The sequence below is a fragment of the Saccostrea cucullata genome, unplaced genomic scaffold (assembly GCF_032062105.1).
Source record: "Saccostrea cucullata isolate Sc308-1 unplaced genomic scaffold, CSIRO_AGI_Scuc_v1 ctg905, whole genome shotgun sequence".
Taxonomy (NCBI): domain Eukaryota; kingdom Metazoa; phylum Mollusca; class Bivalvia; order Ostreida; family Ostreidae; genus Saccostrea; species Saccostrea cuccullata.
In genome coordinates, this window is record NW_026919023.1 from 8,555 (window position 1) to 29,442 (window position 20,888).

The 20,888-nt window shown below is 34.3% G+C and overlaps 1 protein-coding gene and 1 pseudogene across 1 annotated transcript; one reads left to right on the forward strand and one right to left on the reverse strand.

Annotated features, from left to right (window-relative positions):
* Positions 1–834: 834 nt before the first annotated feature.
* LOC134277680 (acetyl-CoA carboxylase-like) overlaps positions 835–20,888 on the forward strand; it is a 44,934-nt pseudogene continuing 24,880 nt past the window's right edge.
* Positions 13,703–18,976, reverse strand: LOC134277620 (uncharacterized). The gene is made up of 3 exons (XM_062759956.1): positions 18,933–18,976; positions 14,916–16,269; positions 13,703–14,438 (listed from the first exon to the last, which is right to left on the reverse strand). Coding segments are annotated over exons 1-3 (2,085 nt in total). The 5' UTR covers positions 18,935–18,976; the 3' UTR covers positions 13,703–13,709.

The following is a 20,888-nucleotide window of genomic DNA, read 5'->3' on the forward strand; positions in this document are numbered from 1 at the left end:
AATAATGCTTTTGACAACTTTTTTTTAGCTCACCTGAGCGGAAGCTCAAGTGAGCTTTCTAATCGCATTTTGTAGTCTATCCATCCGTCTGTCTAGCTGTCCGTCTGTCTGTAAACTTCGCACATTTTAGACTTCTCAAGAACCACTGGGCCAATTTTGACCAAACTTGGTACAAAGCATCCATGGGTGAAGGGAATATAAATGGTTAAAATGATGCCATTGGGCCAAGTCCCCTCACAAGGGGAGATAATAAAAAAAAAACAAAAATAGGGTGGGGTCATTTAAAAATCTTCTTCTCAAGAACCACTGGGCCTGAAAAACTGGAACTTATGTGAAATCATCCTGGGGTAGTGTAGATTCTAAATTGTTCAAATTATGACCCCCGGGGTAGGGTCACAATGGAGAATCAATTTTTACACAGAACTATGTAGGAAAAATCTTTAAAAATCTTCTTCTCAAGAACCACTGGGCCAGAAAAGCTGAAACTTATGCGGAAGCATTCTGGGATAGTGTAGAATCTATATAAATAGCTCAAATCAGGACCCCCGAGGTGTAGGGCGGGGCCACAGGGGAATCAAGGTTTTACATAGAAATATATAGGAAAAATCTTTAAAAATCTTCTTCTCAAGATCCACTGGGCCAGAAAAGCTGAAACTTAAATGGAAGCTTCCTGGGAGAGTGTAGATCTCAATTTGTGTAAATTATGATCGGTGGGGTAGGTTGGGGTCACAATATTTTTTACAAAGGGGAAATCTACTAAAGAACAGCATGGTCAAAGCTTCTCAGGTGAGCGATGTGGCCCATGGACCTCTTGTTATTAAATACTTATGAATTCCATTTTTGTTGTTTATTTTTTCTAGGTGGTGAAGACAGGGCCAAACAACTACTTTATTTGTATGAATGACTCCATGCTGGAAGTGGAGGCACACAGGTGATTTCAAGAGAGCAGTTTGGTTATTCAGATTGTAAATGTGTGATATCTCAAGCATTGAAATAAATGATAAAGAGTCTGTATTTAAGGGAAAAAAATATGAAAGTTACAGAAACTTTCAATTGTAGAATTAATACTGTAAACCAATTTTAACTCGCAGCAACTTTATATTGCAATTAACAGTGAGTAAACTAGTTATCGACGATAAATTTTTGCAATCAAGTTTTTTTTTTTATCTATTGTTAATAGACAAAGAGACTTTAAGGTCCAGTTCATGGTGAGAAAAATTCGTAATGATGAGGCTCTCGCAAACCTAGCGAAAATTTCTCGCACACAAATAAAAGTTGATTTACAATATTTTATTTTGTTTACAGACTAAGTGATGGAGGTTTGTTAATTTCGTTTGATGGAGCCAGCTTCACTACTTACATGAAGGACCAAGTAAGCAGCTACAGGATAACAATAGGCAACAAAACCTGTGTACTTCATAAGGAGAATGATCCTACCAAACTCAGGTATTGTATTAAACAGCTACAGGATTATGATAGGAAACAAGATCTGTGTACTTCATATGAAGAATGATCCTACCAAACTCAGGTATTGTATAAAACAGCTACAGGATTATGATAGGACACAAGACCTGTGAACTTCATAAGAAGAATGATCCTACCAAAATCAGGTATAATATAAAACAGCTACAGGATTACTATAGGAAACAAGATCTGTGTACTTCATAAGGAGAATGATCCTACCAAACTCAGGTATTGTATTAAACAGTTACAGGATTACTATAGGAAACAAGACCTGTGTACTTCATAAGAAGAATGATCCTACCAAACTCAGGTATTGTATAAAACAGCTACAGGATTATGATAGGAAACAAGATCTGTGTACTTCATAAGAAGAATGATCCTACCAAACTCAGGTATTGTATAAAACAGCTACAGGATTATGATAGGACACAAGACCTGTGTACTTCATAAGAAGAATGATCCTACCAAAATCAGGTATAATATAAAACAGCTACAGGATTACTATAGGAAACAAGATCTGTGTACTTCATAAGGAGAATGATCCTACCAAACTCAGGTATTGTATATAACAGTGACAGGATTACTATAGGAAAAAGACCTGTGTCCTTCATAAAGGCCCTTTCACAATTGGCGCACGAGCACTATACAACACTTTGCGATCGGAAAATTTTAGCTTCGTACGAGCTCTCGCATACGTTGTACGATGTCTCGCACTCATTGCCTGTGTTTTAGAGGTCCCATCAAGTCTCCTCAAAATAGTCAACATGCACACTATTCAGACGCGACCAATGTTAGTATGAACGTTCTACAAGGTTTTATGTACTCGTAAGAGTGATGTACGATTTTTAAAGATCGTAAGATGAATCGCAGCTGTATTTGCGTGTGTTTTGCGAACATGAGACTGTTGCTCAACATGTCTCATGTAATCTTGCAACGTTTTACTATCATTTCTAGATTATTCACTTTTAATTGCCATGCTTTGCATCAGGTATTTATATACTGTGTATAATTATAAACATCTTAATTTTGTAAACTGAAGAACGTCTGAAACGGGTAGTATACATACTAGGCCCTCTGACTCGCACGAACTTTCGTACTATGGACTGCATGAGCGCACGAGCACCGCACGTCCAATCGTATTGTCGCACGTTCAATCGTCCGATTAGCTTATCACTCGTGCAATCCTATCGCATTATCTTACAACACTCGCTTTCATTCTACAACAGTCGCATATAGACGCAAGACATATCGCAGGATTTAATGCACAACAGTTGCTGTAGATCGCGCAAATTCCATACGAACACTTTTTTCATATGGGATTATTTTGGCAACAGTTTACGATTCTCAACAAAATTTTCGGTCGCATGAATATTTTGTTGCTTCTGCTCGTGCGCCAATTGTGAAAAGGGCTTTAGGAGAATGATCCTACCAAACTCAGGTTTGATATAAAACAGCTACAGGATTACTATAGGAAACAAGACCTGTGTCCTTCATAAGGAGAATGATCCTAACAAACTCAGGTATTGTATAAAACAGTTACAGGATTATTATAAGAAGCAAGACATGTGTACTTCATAAGGAGAATGATCCTGACAAACTCAGGTATTGTATAAAACAGTTACAGCATTATGATAGGAAACAAGAACTGTGTACTTCATAAGGAGAATGATCCTACCAAACTCAGGTATTGTATAAAACAGCTACAGGATTTCTATAGGTAAAATACCTGTGTACTTCATAAGGAGAATGATCTAACCATACTCAGGTATTGTATAAAACAGTTACAGAATTATTATAGGAAGCAAGTCATGTTTACTTCATAAGGAGAATGATCCTTCCAAACTCAGATATTGTATAAAACAGCTACAGGATTACTATAGGAAACAAGACCTGTGTACTTCATAAGGAGAATGATCCTTCCAAACTCAGGTATTGTATAAAACAGCTACAGGATTACTATAGGAAACAAGACCTGTGTACTTCATAAGGAGAATGATCCTTCCAAACTCAGGTATTGTATAAAACAGCTACAGGATTACTATAGGAAACAAGACCTGTGTACTTCATAAGGAGAATGATCCTACCAAACTCAGGTATTGTATAAAACAGCTACAGGATTACTATAGGAAACAAGACCTGTGTACTTCATAAGGAGAACGATCCTTCATAACTCAGATATTGTATAAAACAGCTACAGGATTACTATAGGAAACAAGACCTGTGTACTTCATAAAGAAAATGATCCTACCAAACTCAGGTATTGTATAAAACAGCTACAGGATTACTATAGGAAACAAGACCTGTGTACTTCATAAAGAAAATGATCCTACCAAACTCGGGTAATGTTTAATACAGCTACAGGATTACTATAGGAAACAAGACCTGTGTACTTCATAAAGAGAACGACCCCACCAAACTCAGATATTGTATAAAACAGTTACAGGATTACTATAGGAAACAAGACCTGTGTACTTCATAAGGAGAATGATCCTACCAAACTCAGGTATTGTATAAAACAGCTACAGGATTACTATAGGAAACAAGACCTGTGTACTTCATAAGGAGAATGATCCTTCCAAACTCAGATATTGTATAAAACAGGTACAGGATGACTATAGGAAACAAGACTTGTGTCCTTCATAAGGAGAATGATCCTATCAAACTAAGGTATTGTATAAAACAGCTACGGGATTACTTTAGGAAACAAGACCTGTGTAAATCATTAGGAGAATGATCCTACCACACTCTGGTATTGTATAAAACAGTTAAAGGATTACTATAGGAAACAAGACCTGTGTACTTCATAAGGAGAATGATCCTAACAAACTCAGGTATTGTATAAAACAGTTACAGGATTACTATAGGAAACAAGACCTGTGTACTTCATAAAGAGAGAGATCCTTCCTAACTCAGGTATTGTATAAAACAGTTACAGGATTACTATAGGAAACAAGACCTGTGTACTTCATAAAGAGAGAGATCCTTCCAAACTCAGGTATTGTATAAAACAGTTACAGGATTATTATAAGAAGCTAGACATGTGTACCTCATAAGGAGAATGGTCCTAACAAACTCAAGTTTGATATAAAACAGTTACAAGATTATTTATTTATAAGAAGCAAGACCTGTGTCCTTCATAAGGAGAATGATCATACCAAACTCAGGTTTGTTATAATACAGCTACAGGATTATTATAAGAAGCAAGACATGTGTACTTGATAAGGAGAATGATCCTACCAAACTAAGGTATTGTATAAAACAGCTACAGGATTACTATAGGAAACAAGACCTGTGTACTTCATAAGGAGAATGATCCTACCAAACTCAGGTATTGTATAAAACAGTTACAGGATTATTAAAAGAAGCAAGACCTGTGTACTTCAGAAGGAGAATGATCCTACCAAATTCAGGTATTGTATAAAACAGTTACAGGATGACTATAGGAAACAAGACCTGTGTACTTCATAAGGAGAATGATCCTACAAATCTCAGGTATTGTATAAAACAGTTACAGGATTATTATAGGAAGCAAGACATGTGTACTTCATAAGGAGATTGATCCTACCAAACTCAGGTATTGTATAAAACAGCTACAGGATTACTACAGGAAACAAGACCTGTGTACTTCATAAGGAGAATGATCCTACCAAACTCAGGTATTGTATAAAACAGTTACAGGATTACTATAGGAAACAAGACATGTGTACTTCATATGGAGAATGATCCTACCAAACTCAGGTATTGTATAAAACAGTCACAGGATTACTATAGGAAACAAGACCTGTGTCCTTCATTAGGAGAATGATCCTACCAAACTCAGGTATAATATAAAACAGTTACAGGATTACTATAGGAAACAAGACCTGTGTCCTTCATAAGGAGAATGATCCCACCAAACTCTGGTATTGTATAAAACAGTTACAGGATTACTATAGGAAACAAGACCTGTGTACTTCATTAGGAGAATGATCCTACTAAACTCAGACATTGTATAAAACAGTTTAAGGATTACTATAGGAAACAAAACCTGTGTCCTTTGTAAGGAGAATGATCCTACCAAACTAAGGTATTGTATAAAATAGCTACAGGATTACTATAGGAAACAAGACCTGTGTAAATCATTAGGAGTATGATCCTACCAATGCAAACTCAGGTATTGTATTAAACAGCTACAGGATTACTATAGGAAACAAGACCTGTGTACTTCATAAGGAGAATGATCCTACCAAACTCAGGTATTGTATAAAACAGCTACAGGATTACTATAGGAAACAAGACCTGTGTACTTCATAAGGAGAATGATCCTACCAAACTCAGGTATTGTATAAAACAGCTACAGGATTACTATAGGAAACAAGACCTGTGTACTTCATAAGGAGAATGATCCTACCAAACTCAGGTATTGTATAAAACAGCTACAGGATTACTATAGGAAACAAGACCTGTGTACTTCATAAGGAGAATGATCCTACCAAACTCAGGTTTGATATAAAACAGTTACAGGATTATTTTTTTATAAGATGCAAGACCTGTGTCCTTCATAAGGAGAATGATCCTACCAAACTCAGGTATTGTATAAAACAGTTACAGGATTACTATAGGAAACAAAACCTGTGTACTTCATAAGGAGAATGATCCTACCAAACTCAGGTATTGTATAAAACAGTTACAGGATTACTATAGGAAACAAGACCTGTGTACTTCATAAGGAGAATGATCCTACCAAACTCAGGTATTGTATAAAACAGTTACAGGATTACTATAGGAAACAAGACCTGTGTATTTCATAAGGAGAATGATCCTACCAAACTCAGGTATTGTATAAAACAGCTACAGGATTACTATAGGAAACAAGACCTGTGTCCTTCATAAGGAGAATGATCCTACCAAACTCAGGTATTGTATAAAACAGTTACAGGATTACTATAGGAAACAAGACCTGTGTACTTCATAAGGAGAATGATCCTACCCAAATTGTATTAAACAGTTACAGGATTACTATAGGAAACAAGACCTGTGTATAGGAGAAACAAACTCAGGTTTTGTATAAAACAGTTACAGGATTACTATAGGAAACAAAACCTGTGAACTTCATGAGAAGAATGATCCTATCAAACTCAGGTATTGTATAAAACAGTGACAGGATTACTATAGGAAACAAGACCTGTGTACTTCATAAGGAGAATGATCCTACCAAACTCAGGTATTGTATAAAACAGTTACAGGATTACTATAGGAAACAAAACCTGTGTACTTCATAAGGAGAATGATCCTACCAAACTCAGGTATAATCGGAAACTGTATAAAGCGAGGAAACTCTGGTACAAATTCAAAAACTTCCAAAGACATTGTGCTTTAGTTAAGAAATGTAACATCACAGAAACTGGGATTATGAAATGCACACATATTTAGAATTGATACTATCAAATATAAAATATTTAAAAAATTAAATTAATACAAGGTATTTTTGGGAACTGCATCCAAATATTTTGGCTCTATTTTAAACTCAGACACACATGTGTTAAAAGACAGATAACTCTTGTTAAATTCAAAGATGACACATTTAAAATTAGAGAGAAAATTTCCCTTTAGTAGATACAGCAAAACTCTGTTATAACGAGGTCGCTAGGACCTATGAAATTACTTCGCTATATCCGTAATTCGTTATAACAGTAAAAGAAATTCATGAAATTTATATAGCTGGGGATCCAAGATGACTGCATGATATCCGTGAAAAAGCAAAATCTGTGTTCGTACTAAACAAGTTTTTCTGTAGTCTTTTTATTCCTGCATGTATCTTAAAGTTTGTAAAATTTCTGTGTTTTCTATGAAGGTCCCCCTCTGCTGGTAAGCTGTTGAACTACATGATAGATGACGGAGGCCATGTGTTTGCTGGGGATGTGTATGCTGAAATAGAAGTCATGAAGATGGTCATGGAACTCAGGGTCACAGAGAATGGATGGTAAAGGATTAAAATTAGGAATTTAGAGGATTTGGATTATTGAATGACTCTAAGTGATGAATGAAGTGAAGAAAGAGAGTGATTGGAAATCTGTATTTTAAAATTTAAAAAATTGAATGTGATAATTGTGATTAAATAATTTTAATGTCACATGAAAAAAATGATGCTTGAAGTAAAGCAGACAGTTGTATTTATATCAAGGTGTGTACTTTATAATCTCCTTGCATTTGATGCTTTATGTATTTACTCTTCTAATTTATCGATTATTAAATCTTGTTTTTCCTTTTTAAAAAAGAGTAAAATAAGTTTCTCTGCTTTCACACAACTTCTCCATGTTACAGTGTTCATTACGTTAAGAGGCCTTGAGCCGTGTTGGAGGGGGGCAGTATCGTGGCCCACCTTGACCTGGATGACCCCAGTCGTGTCCAGCAGGCCCAGAGCTTCAAAGGGACACTCCCCCAACCCCAGGCCCCGCCCACCCACGGGGAGAAGCTTCACCAGATCTTCCAGAGTACGCGGGCAGAGCTAGAGAACATCCTGGCTGGGTACACACTGCCCGATCCTTACTTCAAACCTAAACTACAGACCTCCATAGAGAGACTGATGAAGTGTCTGAGGGACCCATCACTGCCTCTACTGGAACTGCAGGTAAAAATAAGGAATTTTAAAAGAACAGGACTGGCAGTTAATTTAATTCAAGTAAAATTGAATTGAAATTTTTTCATCTTTTTTAAATATCATTGTAATGATAGCTACTCGATATGATTTACATCTGGGCTGTTATGTGAATTTACAATTTTTGCTTGTTTTTGTCCTCACAATTAGTCAGAAATAAGCATTTTTATGGAAAGCTTCCCATCATTGTGAATTCTAATTTTCAGGTAATTGATGATGGCATGTTCATAGTTGTAAATATTTTTAAACACAAAGTGTCTTATTGTTAGAGAATAAATAGATTTTGCAGCTTGAAATCTGTGACCATTGTGAGTGAAAACATTATTTTAATTTTATTTCTCAGGATCTCGTGGCCATGATTTCTGGGAGAATCCCACCACAAGTGGAGAAAGCCATCAAAAAACAGCTTCAGTCATACTCCAGTAACATCACCTCTGTACTCAGTCAGTTCCCCAGTCAACAGGTAAAAATCAGTAACAGCTTCTATCTGTAGTAAGTCAGTCATACTCCAGTAATATCACTTCTGTACTCAGTCAGTTCCCCAGTCAACAGGTAAAAATCAGTGACAGCTTCAGTCATACTCCAGTAATATCACTTCTGTACTTAGTCAGTTCCCCAGTCAACAGGTAAAAATCAGTGACAGCTTCAGTCATACTCCAGTAACATCACCTCTGTACTCAGTCAGTTTCCCAGTCAACAGGTAAAAATCAGTGACAGCTTCAGTCATACTCCAGTAATATCACCTCTGTACTTAGTCAGTTCCCCAGTCAACAGGTAAAAATCAGTGACAGCTTCAGTCATACTCCAGTGACATAACCTCTGTACTCAGTCAGTTCCCCAGTCAACAGGTAAAAATCAGTGACAGCTTCAGTCATACCCCAGTAATATCACCCCTGTACTCAGTCAGTACCCAAGTCAACAGGTAAAAATCAGTGACCAATCTACTGACAATTGTTGTTGTTAAGATGCTGCCATGTGTATATTTAAAATGCATGTACATGTATACTTAAGGGATAAAGTGTTTTAACATTCAAAATAAAATAGGAAAGAGTTTTACTTTCTATTGTATTTTGCCACTAAAATTATAGTTTGCTCTGTGCTTTCATTTTAGATTGCAAATGTGATAGACAGCCATGCTGCCACACTTACAAGAAGAACAGAGAGAGAAAACTTTTTCATGACAACACAGGGCATAGTTCAACTAGTTCAGAGGTTTTGAGGTCATAGTACTGTATTACTGACCTTTGGAAATCTCAAGTGTCCCAAATTTCTTCTAAAGCATATCAGAGAGTATATTGTCTTCGACAACCATGCATGTCAATCCAACCATATCAGATTCATAATTGAACAAAATAAAATGAATGCCTCTTCCTTTTGCATGTGACAGTTCTATCACAAAGCTTAATGGAATGAATTTTGTGTATGATTGTTTTTGGTGTAACGCATGTGACATTTTCTTTTGACAGTGGATCTAAGGGGTACCCATACGGAAAAAAAGGGCAAACAAACTACTATAACAAATGACTAACAAACCACTATGGTTTGAAAGTAGTTTAATAGTATAGCAAATCACATGCAAATGAGCTAACAAACTATACTCTAACAAACTACTATCAAACTACTCTTAACAAACTACTATCAAACCACTCTAACAAACTACTATCAAACCACTCTAACAAACTACTATCAAACCACTCTAACAAACTACTATCAAAGCACTCTAACAAACTACTATCAAACCACTCAACAAACTACTATCAAACCACTCTAACAAACTACTAACAAATCACTGGTAACAAATCCCTCAGCAAAACACTTAAGATTTGAATTTTCCTTAACCTTTACAAATCCACAAGTCTTTGAAAACACCTAAAACAGTCACATTTTGAAATATTCAAAAACTCTTGTTTCAGAGTATTTTAAAATCCAGGATTCACAAGTTTAGCCAATGCAAGTGCAACATTCCAACATGTTCCCTTTTGTTTAGGCGATGCAATTCCAAGCCAAATTGCCCAATGTCCATGTACTTATCACATATTCTCCTTCATGTTGTGCACATCTTCATTTTTCACCAAAAAAATGTTCTTCAAGCTGACATCTATATATTCCCTGCTTCATCTAGCTGGCATGGAAAATGCTGCATTATATTTCCTTTAATTGTTCTGGCACCTTATTGCAACGTTGAAAGACATCTTTTTTTGTCTTATTTTCAAGCATACTTCCCATAATTCAATGCATAACTGATCTAAACTAGTATAGGAATTATAGGTCAATCTGAAAATAAATAAATTAAAAACCCAAAGCTAGTAAAAGCATACACATCCACATTCACAGAAGGTTAATTACTGTAGTCCAGCCTTATTTTAGGTAAAAAGGAACTTTATGACATGCATTAAATACCTCTTCTGTATCCAGATCCATCTTTTAATAATGTTAATTGCTGCTTTTTCCCGTCAGGGATCTTATAGAATGATACTAACAATTTGAATGTCCCTTCACCAGTTCCTTTGTTTCTGACCTGCTTGGTGGTTTGAAAATTGGTGCAAATAGCTAACACCGGATGTAAAGATTAAGCTGTTCTTGGAAACTTCAACAATTCTAGATAATTCAACCCTAAACATGTCTGTAAATTAATTTCCCATGTGGTTAGATGCAAATGCTATACTAATAAAACACTGTTGCAAGATACAGAGTCTAACAAACTATAAAGAAATCACAATCAGCTGAAATGAAAGACTAACAAACCACTATACTTATTTTTAGAAACAGTGGTTTGTTTGTGTTTCATTAAATGCTATACTATCAAACTATTTTAACAAACCACGAAAATATAGTTTGTTGGTAGTTTGTTGATGGTTTGATAGTAGTTTGTTAAAAATCTTTTCCGTTTGGGTAATGCTAGTGGGTTGTGAGTAGGATGAATCACAAGGTTTTAAGATTTCTGGTCACCCATTTAACTTTTTTCACACTTAATCTGAACAGATATACTTTAACTTAAAGATATAAAACAGATCACCAAACATACTTTAAGTCCTGTACATGCACATTTCTGAATTTTCTTTTATTTTGTGAATGAAATATTCAGATACATTATGCATGCCTCTGAACATAAAGAGAGTGATCGTTATTTGAAAGTTTAAGAAAAGTCTTTCTTTATATTGATACGTCATTTATATCAAAAGAGATTACCATGCTACACTCAAGATAGCTGTTAAATGTATCAGTCTCTAGGGTTTTTACCTAGCAAAATTGTTCAATCCTGGCACTTCTAAACATTGTAATTGATTAATGGGAGGGGGCCCTCACTGAGACAAATAATCTTGAAAACTTGTATGGAACTGTTTTGCACTCAGTCATAGACCTTCTGGCATTAACCCCTTCTTCTATTCCTTTTGTTACCACATGTGCAGCTTTAATGTTCTGTATTTGTCTGTGTAATACCAGGAACTACATTCTATATTTTGTGGTTTTTGTCTGTGTCTGTTGATTGCATTTCTCACCCCCTCCCCCTCTCTTTCTCGATCCTTTCAATGTGCTTCCATAACAATCATTACTCATTATAAGTTACAGCCCTAAACACATGTACTGAAGTCCACATGACATTTTAGAGAAAATAGAAGGAAATATAGTATCTAAAAAATAATATGTTCAAATTATGATACACTGTATTAATAAAAAGTTCTGAAGAAAAAAAGGCTAGTTTAATATCAAAATATCGCCATATGTGCTTTCTTCAGTGTTTAACATGTGGGTTATCTCTGAATTCTAGGTACCGGAATGGGATCTGAGGTCACATGAAGAGTGTTGTACAGGACTTACTGAAACAGTACGTCAGGGTAGAGGTCCAATTTCAACATGGTAAGCATATAAGATATTATATATATCTATATAATTTAATTTCACTTGCTGCATCATTCGGAGGAACATATAATATTTTGGATAACATAACTTGCCTACGTCACAATGAGTTACGTCATTAACGTATTACTCCGCTTGACGTTACTTTTAAAATAATGCTCAATTTGAAGCCTTTTTCCGGAGGAAATATTGTCTCATTGTCTACTCTGAAATTAAATTATAAGGAATGAAGCTAATTCCAACTTATGTTATCCGATATAACAAAACTTGGGGCAGTTTACGCTTTCTTATAAACCGCTTCGCGGTTTATAAAGCGTAAACTGCCCCAAGTTTTGTTATATCGGATAACATAAGTTGGAATTAGCTTCATTCCTTAAATAATATAAGAATATAGTCACCCATCCTCCCCCAGCCCCAAAAAGAAAAATGGTTTAAAAATGTCTTTAAAAAACATATAGTAAAAGGATACTACAAATTATGTTTTGGTGTAACCAAGCAAAATTGTCTGCCCCTAAAAGAGCTTAAGCCACAAACTACCAAAATATGCCCTGTCACCAAAATCAATAAAATTTTCTCAGTTAATACTATAGGATTTGTAGTTTATAAAACTTATTTTTTCATAATATCTTTTCTAGTTTTCATTTTACAGCCGTTTAAGTTTGGTGTTGTTTTTTTTTAATAGAAATCTAAAACGTCATAAAGATGAACGTCATGACTTATAGACAGTTGACGTTATATATGCTGTCACGTCCTGCTGTCAAAATAATACTTATTGGAAATAATAACAACAGTTAATATAATTATATTTTATGAAAATAGGCCCTTCTTTCAGAATTTGAAAGTTTTTATTAAGGGTTTTCAACAATGCTCGTAAACATATGGGACTAGCAGATCCTTATTTTAGAGCAATATCATAAAAAATGAAAAGAAAAGGGTTAATTAAGTGATCAAATGTAAAAATAGGCCTTCCTAAATGGATAGACAAAGTGACCTTTTATCTCGTTATCTGACTTTGTCTTCTTGTGGTAATCAAAGTACAAATAAATCTTTTTTTCTGTTTTGAAAATTTTCCAACTCCTGCACTAACATTATAGCAGTATATTGAAAGATGATATTTGATTCAGTAACTAGCCAGGTAAATGTGACCCCAATACTTCTTGCTGAAGCTGAAAATGAATAGGGATCATAATATACTTTTCTGTACACTTTTATGCATGTGTACAACAAAGTTTAATAAAGTTGGATAGAATTATTAAAAGCCATTGTCATAAAGTGCCAGAAGATTCATCCTGTCAACAAAAAAGAAGAATGGAAGAATTATTGCTTTGAGGGTTTTAAAAATTTTATTCTTATAACAATATCTTTTCTAATTTTCTTTTTACAGTCATTGAAATAATGGTCTAATTCACTAAATATACATATATTTATATAGATAATAAAATCCATGTGAAAATAATAATATTTACATGTAGAGCAGCTTTTTGTTACAATCAGACAAGTAAACATGAAATGTAAAAAAAAAATTTGTAACTGTTTACTTGTGGAGTGCCCCCCCCCCCCCCCAACCCGGAAATAACACTCCCACATAAAAACATAATTAATCTACAAGTAATAATAAATTCCAAAACTACCATTATGTACATGAAACTTCAAATTTCAAAAATCTAATAGTTTACATTAAATTGGAGCAGCCCAATTTTAACTCCTGAAATAACACTCGCATGTATTATTAGAACAACTGATTTATTAATTATTCTTCAACTAATTCATTTTCACTTTCACTCTCTGACTGGTCAACAACTGGCGGAATGTCACTGGCATCAAGGACACAAGTACTCCAGTCACGTACTCCAACTGACTTGCCATCCATACTCCTGGCTTTTCCAAGATACCATATGATCGCTGAAACATGACTACACATCCCGACAACTCTAGCTCCACATGGACACAAACAATACCAAGATTCTACACAAGCCTCGTTGTATTTAATCCACAGTGTATACTTTTTTGATGAGATGTGCCTGCTTTGAATTCTCACACGAAGCAAATGAGAGTCATCCTCATGAAACTGTATGAAACTGTCATTTTCTAAATGTTCTTGAATGTAGCTTGCGGACAACTTGAGTTGATATGTTCCTACAGTAATGTTTCTAAGCTGTTCATCATCTAAAGTTGGGAAGTTTTTCAGGTTTATCTCTGAAGCATTTTTCCAAATAGCACTTTTTCGGCCAAGGTTTTTCTTTTCCACATACTCCTGTAAGGTGTTTCCTTGTTTGGCTAAATATAACATTTTAGCTGCCTGGGCTTCATCTTCTTCCTGGCTTAAACAGGTGCTCAGCTCTGGGAAATATTTGTTGTTTAAGGCACAAACAATTTTCACATAATCTCCAATAAATGGAATTTGATTTGTAGGCAATGTGTGACTTAAATATTTCCATCTTTTAATCCTTGCGTTAGAGGATTCCACAACCCAGCGAACCTGAAAATCAAAGTAATTAATGATTTATTACAATTAAGCTTTATGAAATGTCATGATTCCCCAAATAATTATTTATATGATATGATGTTCTCTGTCTGGTCCAAATGTTTTTTTCTTAGGGTACTTTAGAGTAATTCAATTCAATATTCAACTTTAAGAACTTTATTTAAGTCCAAATTGCCTCTTGACTTGCTGTAAATTTATTGTGTATTTTGAAATCATACATTATAATTGTAAACATTAAATAGCAGAAATCAGAATTATTATATAATATACAGAATTCATAGATAATTGAAGAATTAATACCGGTATATATAAAACTGCTAAGGATCACATTTACAGTCACAATATAAACTACAGATTTTATCAATGATTTTTTTATCTAACTTTTATATGACAGAAATTAAAGTATTTTGGAGAGAGAAAAAAAGACAATTAAAGAAAGTTTGGGAACCCCAAGAGCTTAGTTTAACTTACTTTGGTTACTAATCTGCTCATGTTTGCATCCTCTGTGGTCAACTGCTTTTGGCCTTTAGACATAAACTTTGGCATCTCGGCTTGAATTCCCAAATCTTCAAGAAGAGGAATGGCATCACGAAATCCTCTGTCCACCACAAAAATATCCTCATCTTTAACCCACTTCTTGATGTCTTCTACATTGGTCTTGATTATGTGTGTTAATATTGATGCATCATTGTTTTTGAAATCTGAAAGGTAGGGTCCAAGCACAGACACAAAATAGCCAGAAGTTGTTACAATCACCATCGGTTTTAAGAGAGGCCGACCCTTATGAACACTATAAGACCTTCTCTGGAAATGGAAGTTGGAACTTTTATCGATGTAAATGTATGTTCCGTCAAGAACCAAAATTGCTTCCTCTCCAGTGGTTCCAAAGAGTGATGCAGCCAGAGGACGTGTATGATCTTTGATAACCTTTTCACGGGACACATGATGAAATCCAAGATTCTGTGGAACTAAATTGTTCATCAAAACTTGACGCACTGCTTTGATTGCTCTCCTTAGACTTGATTTTGTCACATTGAATAATGTTGCCAGAAATCTGTTAGAGAGTCCAGAGTTCAGCTTGCACAGAAATATAGCTAAAGTTGTTCTGACACTTCTGGATGGAGTGTTTTTTATATGATGATGTACGATCTGATATAAATCCTGAAAGTTCTCTTTGGTCAAACCAGTCAAAGAAGTGTAATCCTCATTAGTAAGACTTTCTTTGTTGTCAAAATCAAGGCGGTAGTTTTTGTTCACTTGGCAAAGATGTCGCATTTTGGAAAGGAGATCCAGTACAGAATGTTTGTTTAGAAATACATGATCTGTCGTTTTAAGATTTTTCAAAGAATCAGGGGTTAAAACACCATCTCTCAAATGATTTGGACAGCATCTGTTACCTTCTGCAATAAGAATATTGTGTTGAACGAAAACTGAGAGCCGGCATGCTGAAGACACTTGAACCAACTTAGGTCCTGGCTTTTTGCAGATGAAGCAGTATGCGTGGCTCTTGACTGTTGAAGCAATTGCCAAAGAGACAGATGGAGGACTTTTTGGAGTAGGGCGCACTGATGCCTGTATTTGATATTCATCATCACTCTCTGGAAGCCGGGTAGTTTTGGATTGCTGCTGATCTGAGCGTTCCTTCCTATCCTTCCTGTATTTGTGTCTGCATCTGTTACAGATTATGGAATTGTCCAAGGCAGATATTAAGAACTTCTTCTGTAAATACCTTGATATATCCTTATTGACCTTTTTTCTGTCTCTTGGTCTAACTCTTTTGGAACAACATATGCAATTAAAATTGTTTCTCTCACACCGAGGCATCCTGAAATTACAGTAAATGAAATATTTCAGTTCCAAAATATATCATTATGATTGTATTATTTGTTGACCTAACAGAAACAAAAACCATAATAAAACAGATTGAGATAAATGCATCCAAAAATGTTAGGAAAGACTTATGTACAGTGCAAAATTAAATGTCAGTCGGTCAGATTCATGCCCTTTACCGGCTAGCAGTTTATATAAAACTGTGATTAATTAACTTATATTTGTTTCATACAGTACTTGAAAAATTCAAGAGTCACAAAACAAAGTCAAAATCATGTGTTTCTTTTAAGATGATTGTATCATTTTTTTTTACATATATATATTTTTATAGAATTTAAAATGTTTAAGAGTCAGTTAGAATAATCTAACTGTGTCTCAGGACAAGCCCTCACCACAGTTAATGTTAAAGTGGGTCCGTAGGACATTTATCATTTTAATGAAAGGACATTTTATCTAGTTTAAAGGGGGGGGGATATTTTGTCTGTGTGTTGGATATTAGACCCATCAACTCTGCTATTATATTGATATTTACAGTTTGCTCCATAGCAAATACTCTTGGAATAAATGAATTATCAGTGATTCCTTAAATCTTGATATATTTAATACTTAATTCTTAGATGTGATGAATTAATCAGTCATACAATCTGATTTTGATAACCACTGTAGTGAACAGGTCTTGTTACAGGTCCAGAAAAATACTCTGATAAAGTATATTGCTTGATAAAGCTGCAGTATATCCTTATCAAGGTGATTTCCAATGCCTTTATCATGGTATTTGATGTAATGAAAATTCAAAAAAAATCTTTTAAAATTAAATATTGAAGGTCGAGTTCTGAGTTGTTGTCAGTATGTCCACTTGTGCATGAAAAGGACTCTGATATGAAAAATACAGCATAAAAGAAGGTCTCATCACAACATGCTTTATACTGATTTCTTTGTGTTTGAGTACTCTAAATGTATGGGTGAATTTACTTTATAAAGCTATATAATATACCTTTATCGGGGTATTGTGCTGGACCTGTGTAAGTAATGTTAAACTCTCTTTTATTTTATGTAATGACATGTCTGCTAAAACATCTCTCTCTCTCTCTCTCTCCTCTCTCTCCTCTCTCTCTCTCTCTCTCTCTCTCTCTCTCTCTCTCTCTAAAATCCGCGTTACAGTTTCATTACAAAATTGAGAAAAAAGTTCATTAGGGCCTATACAGGTCTATAAGTTTGACAGTGTTTGAATCTCTATTATCATTCAAGTACAAATATTTCGTTAATTTTATAGCTTGAGGAAATTCAAATACATTTCCCACTGGGTACTATTATCAAGAGATAGATCAAGAAAATTTACTTTGCCAGCTGGTATATTGATCAACAGTAATCCCTAATCAGGTTGGGCACAATTCCTTTTTCGGGGAAGTATTACTGTAAAAGGGAACTATTACTCTTTACAGTAACAAAAAACATTACTGAATTCGGGAATTTTCACTCATTTAGTCTCTTTTCTTGTGTTTGTTCTTAATAAAAGATAAAGTGCAAGAATATTTTCACATCCTCCAAATATTTATTGTGCATTAAGTATAGGTATGCTCAAAACTGCAATATTTATGGCTGTAAAAAGCTAAAAAAGACCGATGAAATATTTCTATGACATAGATTTCTTACGGTAGCTTACCTGTGTTAAAATTGTGATAATGGATACGTTCAGCTTTTGCTAACTCGTTCATGAGATTATTCGTTCTAATTTAATATTATACTATTTCTTTAAATGAAATCACAATAATAATTTTGAATAATTTAATTTCACTTGGTGAATCATTCGGAGGAACATATAATATTTTGGATAACATAACTTGCCTACGTCACAATGAGTTACGTCAAAAACGTATTACTCCGCTTGACGTTACTTTTAGAATAATTCTCAATTTGAAGCCTTTTTCCGGAGGAAATATTGTCTCATTGTCTACTCTGAAATTAAATTATAAGGAATGAAGCTAATTTCAACTTGTTATCCGATATAACAAAACTTGGGGCAGTTTACGCTTTTTTATAAACCGCTTTGCGGTTTATAAAGTGTAAACTGCCCCAAGTTATGTTATCGTATAATATAAGTAGAAATTAGCTTCATTCCTTAAATATCATTTCTTCTTTTACAGATGAAAATAATTATTTGAAATATTAAATTTTAAATGATATTCTTTTAAAAATGTCCTGGAATGAATGCCCTTATTAGATTCCATACTTTTGGTACCATTATCAACAGGGACAATTATTAAATCTCATTTTACTCTCGTCCGCAGCAATGGAGGTCCGAATTTTTCAGTCAGCAAGGTTTGTTTGATAAAGATAAAACACATCACACTGAATTTTTTATGCACTTTTTATTTAATAAATGGATTAGATGCATTATTTAAAAAATGTGACAAAAATTCCCCAATTGAGTAATGTTTTTATTACTGAAAAGAGTAATAGTTCCCTTTTGTAGTAATACTTCCCCGAAAAAGGAATTGTGCCCAACCTGCTAATCCCGGGCAAATGTCATTCAGGACCGAAGAGTTCAATGGATGAAAAATGTGATAACACAGCATAGTAGCTGTACAAATGAATATATTATGTATTAATGATACGAAAACTATTTCATAATACATAAATAATATCAGAAATACTTACATAAAGCTTGAAAAGCAGCCTCTGTCACTTTCCAAGACCGAATGTGAAAGCAGACGTCATCGTCTTGATGTGTCATTTCGCGTCTATATACTTTCGGTCCGTCGTAGTGCCGTATATAATTATTATTTTTTATCAATTCAATTGAGTAAATTAAAAGTTATGAAAACTCTCATATTTAAATTTTAAATATTTAAAACGAAACTACAGAAGTGCTACAGAATAAGACTCATGTTTGAAGACCTGTGACTAGACAACTGAAAGTGTTGGGGCGAAACCATGTGCAGAGAAGCTATTATTAGACAAAGGGACTTTCCTTTCTTTAATTTAGCATGACCGACATGAATATTTTTTTTATTCGGTAATATTTTATGTTCTCTTTATGTCTAATCAAATCAAAGACTTATTTGTAAAAATTCCTTTTATTTTCTGCAAACGGGTCATTAACAAATGCCTGCACAACGTATGCATTTGGAATCCGGAATATCGTTTATTAAATAAATAAAGTGTAACTTTGGTCTTAGATATCAGCTGAGCTATGCACTTGTCATAGTGACCTGTCAAAAGGAAATTCATTAAAATACACATACATGTACAAAGTTAAGGAATGATTTTTCCTCACTGCTACCATATTTTAATTCACACAGTCATAGATAATTATGGTATATCAAAAGTACAGTAAATACGATAAAAACAAAGAACAAAATTCACTAACCCAAAAATTTTGCCTTGAAAATATACAAAATTTAAAGTAAAAATTTCTAAGCAATTTTATAGTAAAAATTGAACATCAGAATCCCGGGTATAAGAAAACATGCTCGGTTTTAAAAATAGACACACATCCCCAAACTCCACACAGTGTCGATTCTCCGGGACTACTTTCCCTACGAATATAATATTAAGTTAACTTGGTACATGTATTTTTAAATGTAATTTAAATAATTAGTGATTATTTTGACAGGTCACTATGACAAGTGTATAGCTCAGCTGATATCTAAGACTAAGGACATGTCTGCAGTGGCTGGTAGCATCTTCTCTCATCTGGCCGTACAGAAGAAAAACATCCTCATCACCATGCTCATCGTAAGAATCGTCAAATTTAAAATCTTATTTTTCTTCAATGATATTGCTGACATTTCAAATTTCTGCAGCATTTCCTTGATACAGATTGCTTTCAGTAAAATAAATGTATGGTTGTTTTCATTTTCTCACCAAAATTGGCTGAAATACTGCTTACATGGCATGAAGTCCTGAATTTAGTGTTGAATAGTGAATACAATAAATTGAAGCTATCAAGTGAAGAGAGAAAGAGGGACTTCAGGAATTAAGGCCAAAATTATAGAAATGTAGAAATAATTGCAACCATTATGATGTTATTATAGGACCACCTTTGCAAGAAAGAAGCGGGTCTGACAGATGAGTTGGCTTCCATACTGACTGAGCTCACCACACTGAATAATGCAGAGAATGCTAAAGTAGCTCTCAGGGCCAGACAGGTATTACATATACAATATTACAGTGCCTTTATATACAATATTATACAATTATTGCTGGTTTTTGAGGTCAATACAATGATTTAGCCATCTGAGGAGGACAATATTCACCGAGCCCGAAGGGCGAGGTGAATATTGTACTTCGAAGATGGCTAAATCATTGTATTGACCGAAAAAACAGCAATAATTGTTTTATTATATGATTCACTGATAAAATGATACAGCTCATTACTTGTTTGCATTTTATTTAGTCCTAGCCAATTGCAAGAGAGTAGAAGAATTAAAATGTTAATAAACCCTACCAGTCGAATCAATTTGAATAAAAAAAAATCAATTTTAACAGCCATGAATGAAACATAAAATGTCAGTCTTTTTTATAGGATTTATTTTGAAAGAAAGCAGTATTATCAGGGAAAACTGACTGCCAAAAAGTATAACAAAAATTGTTGTTCAGTAAAAGTGTTGG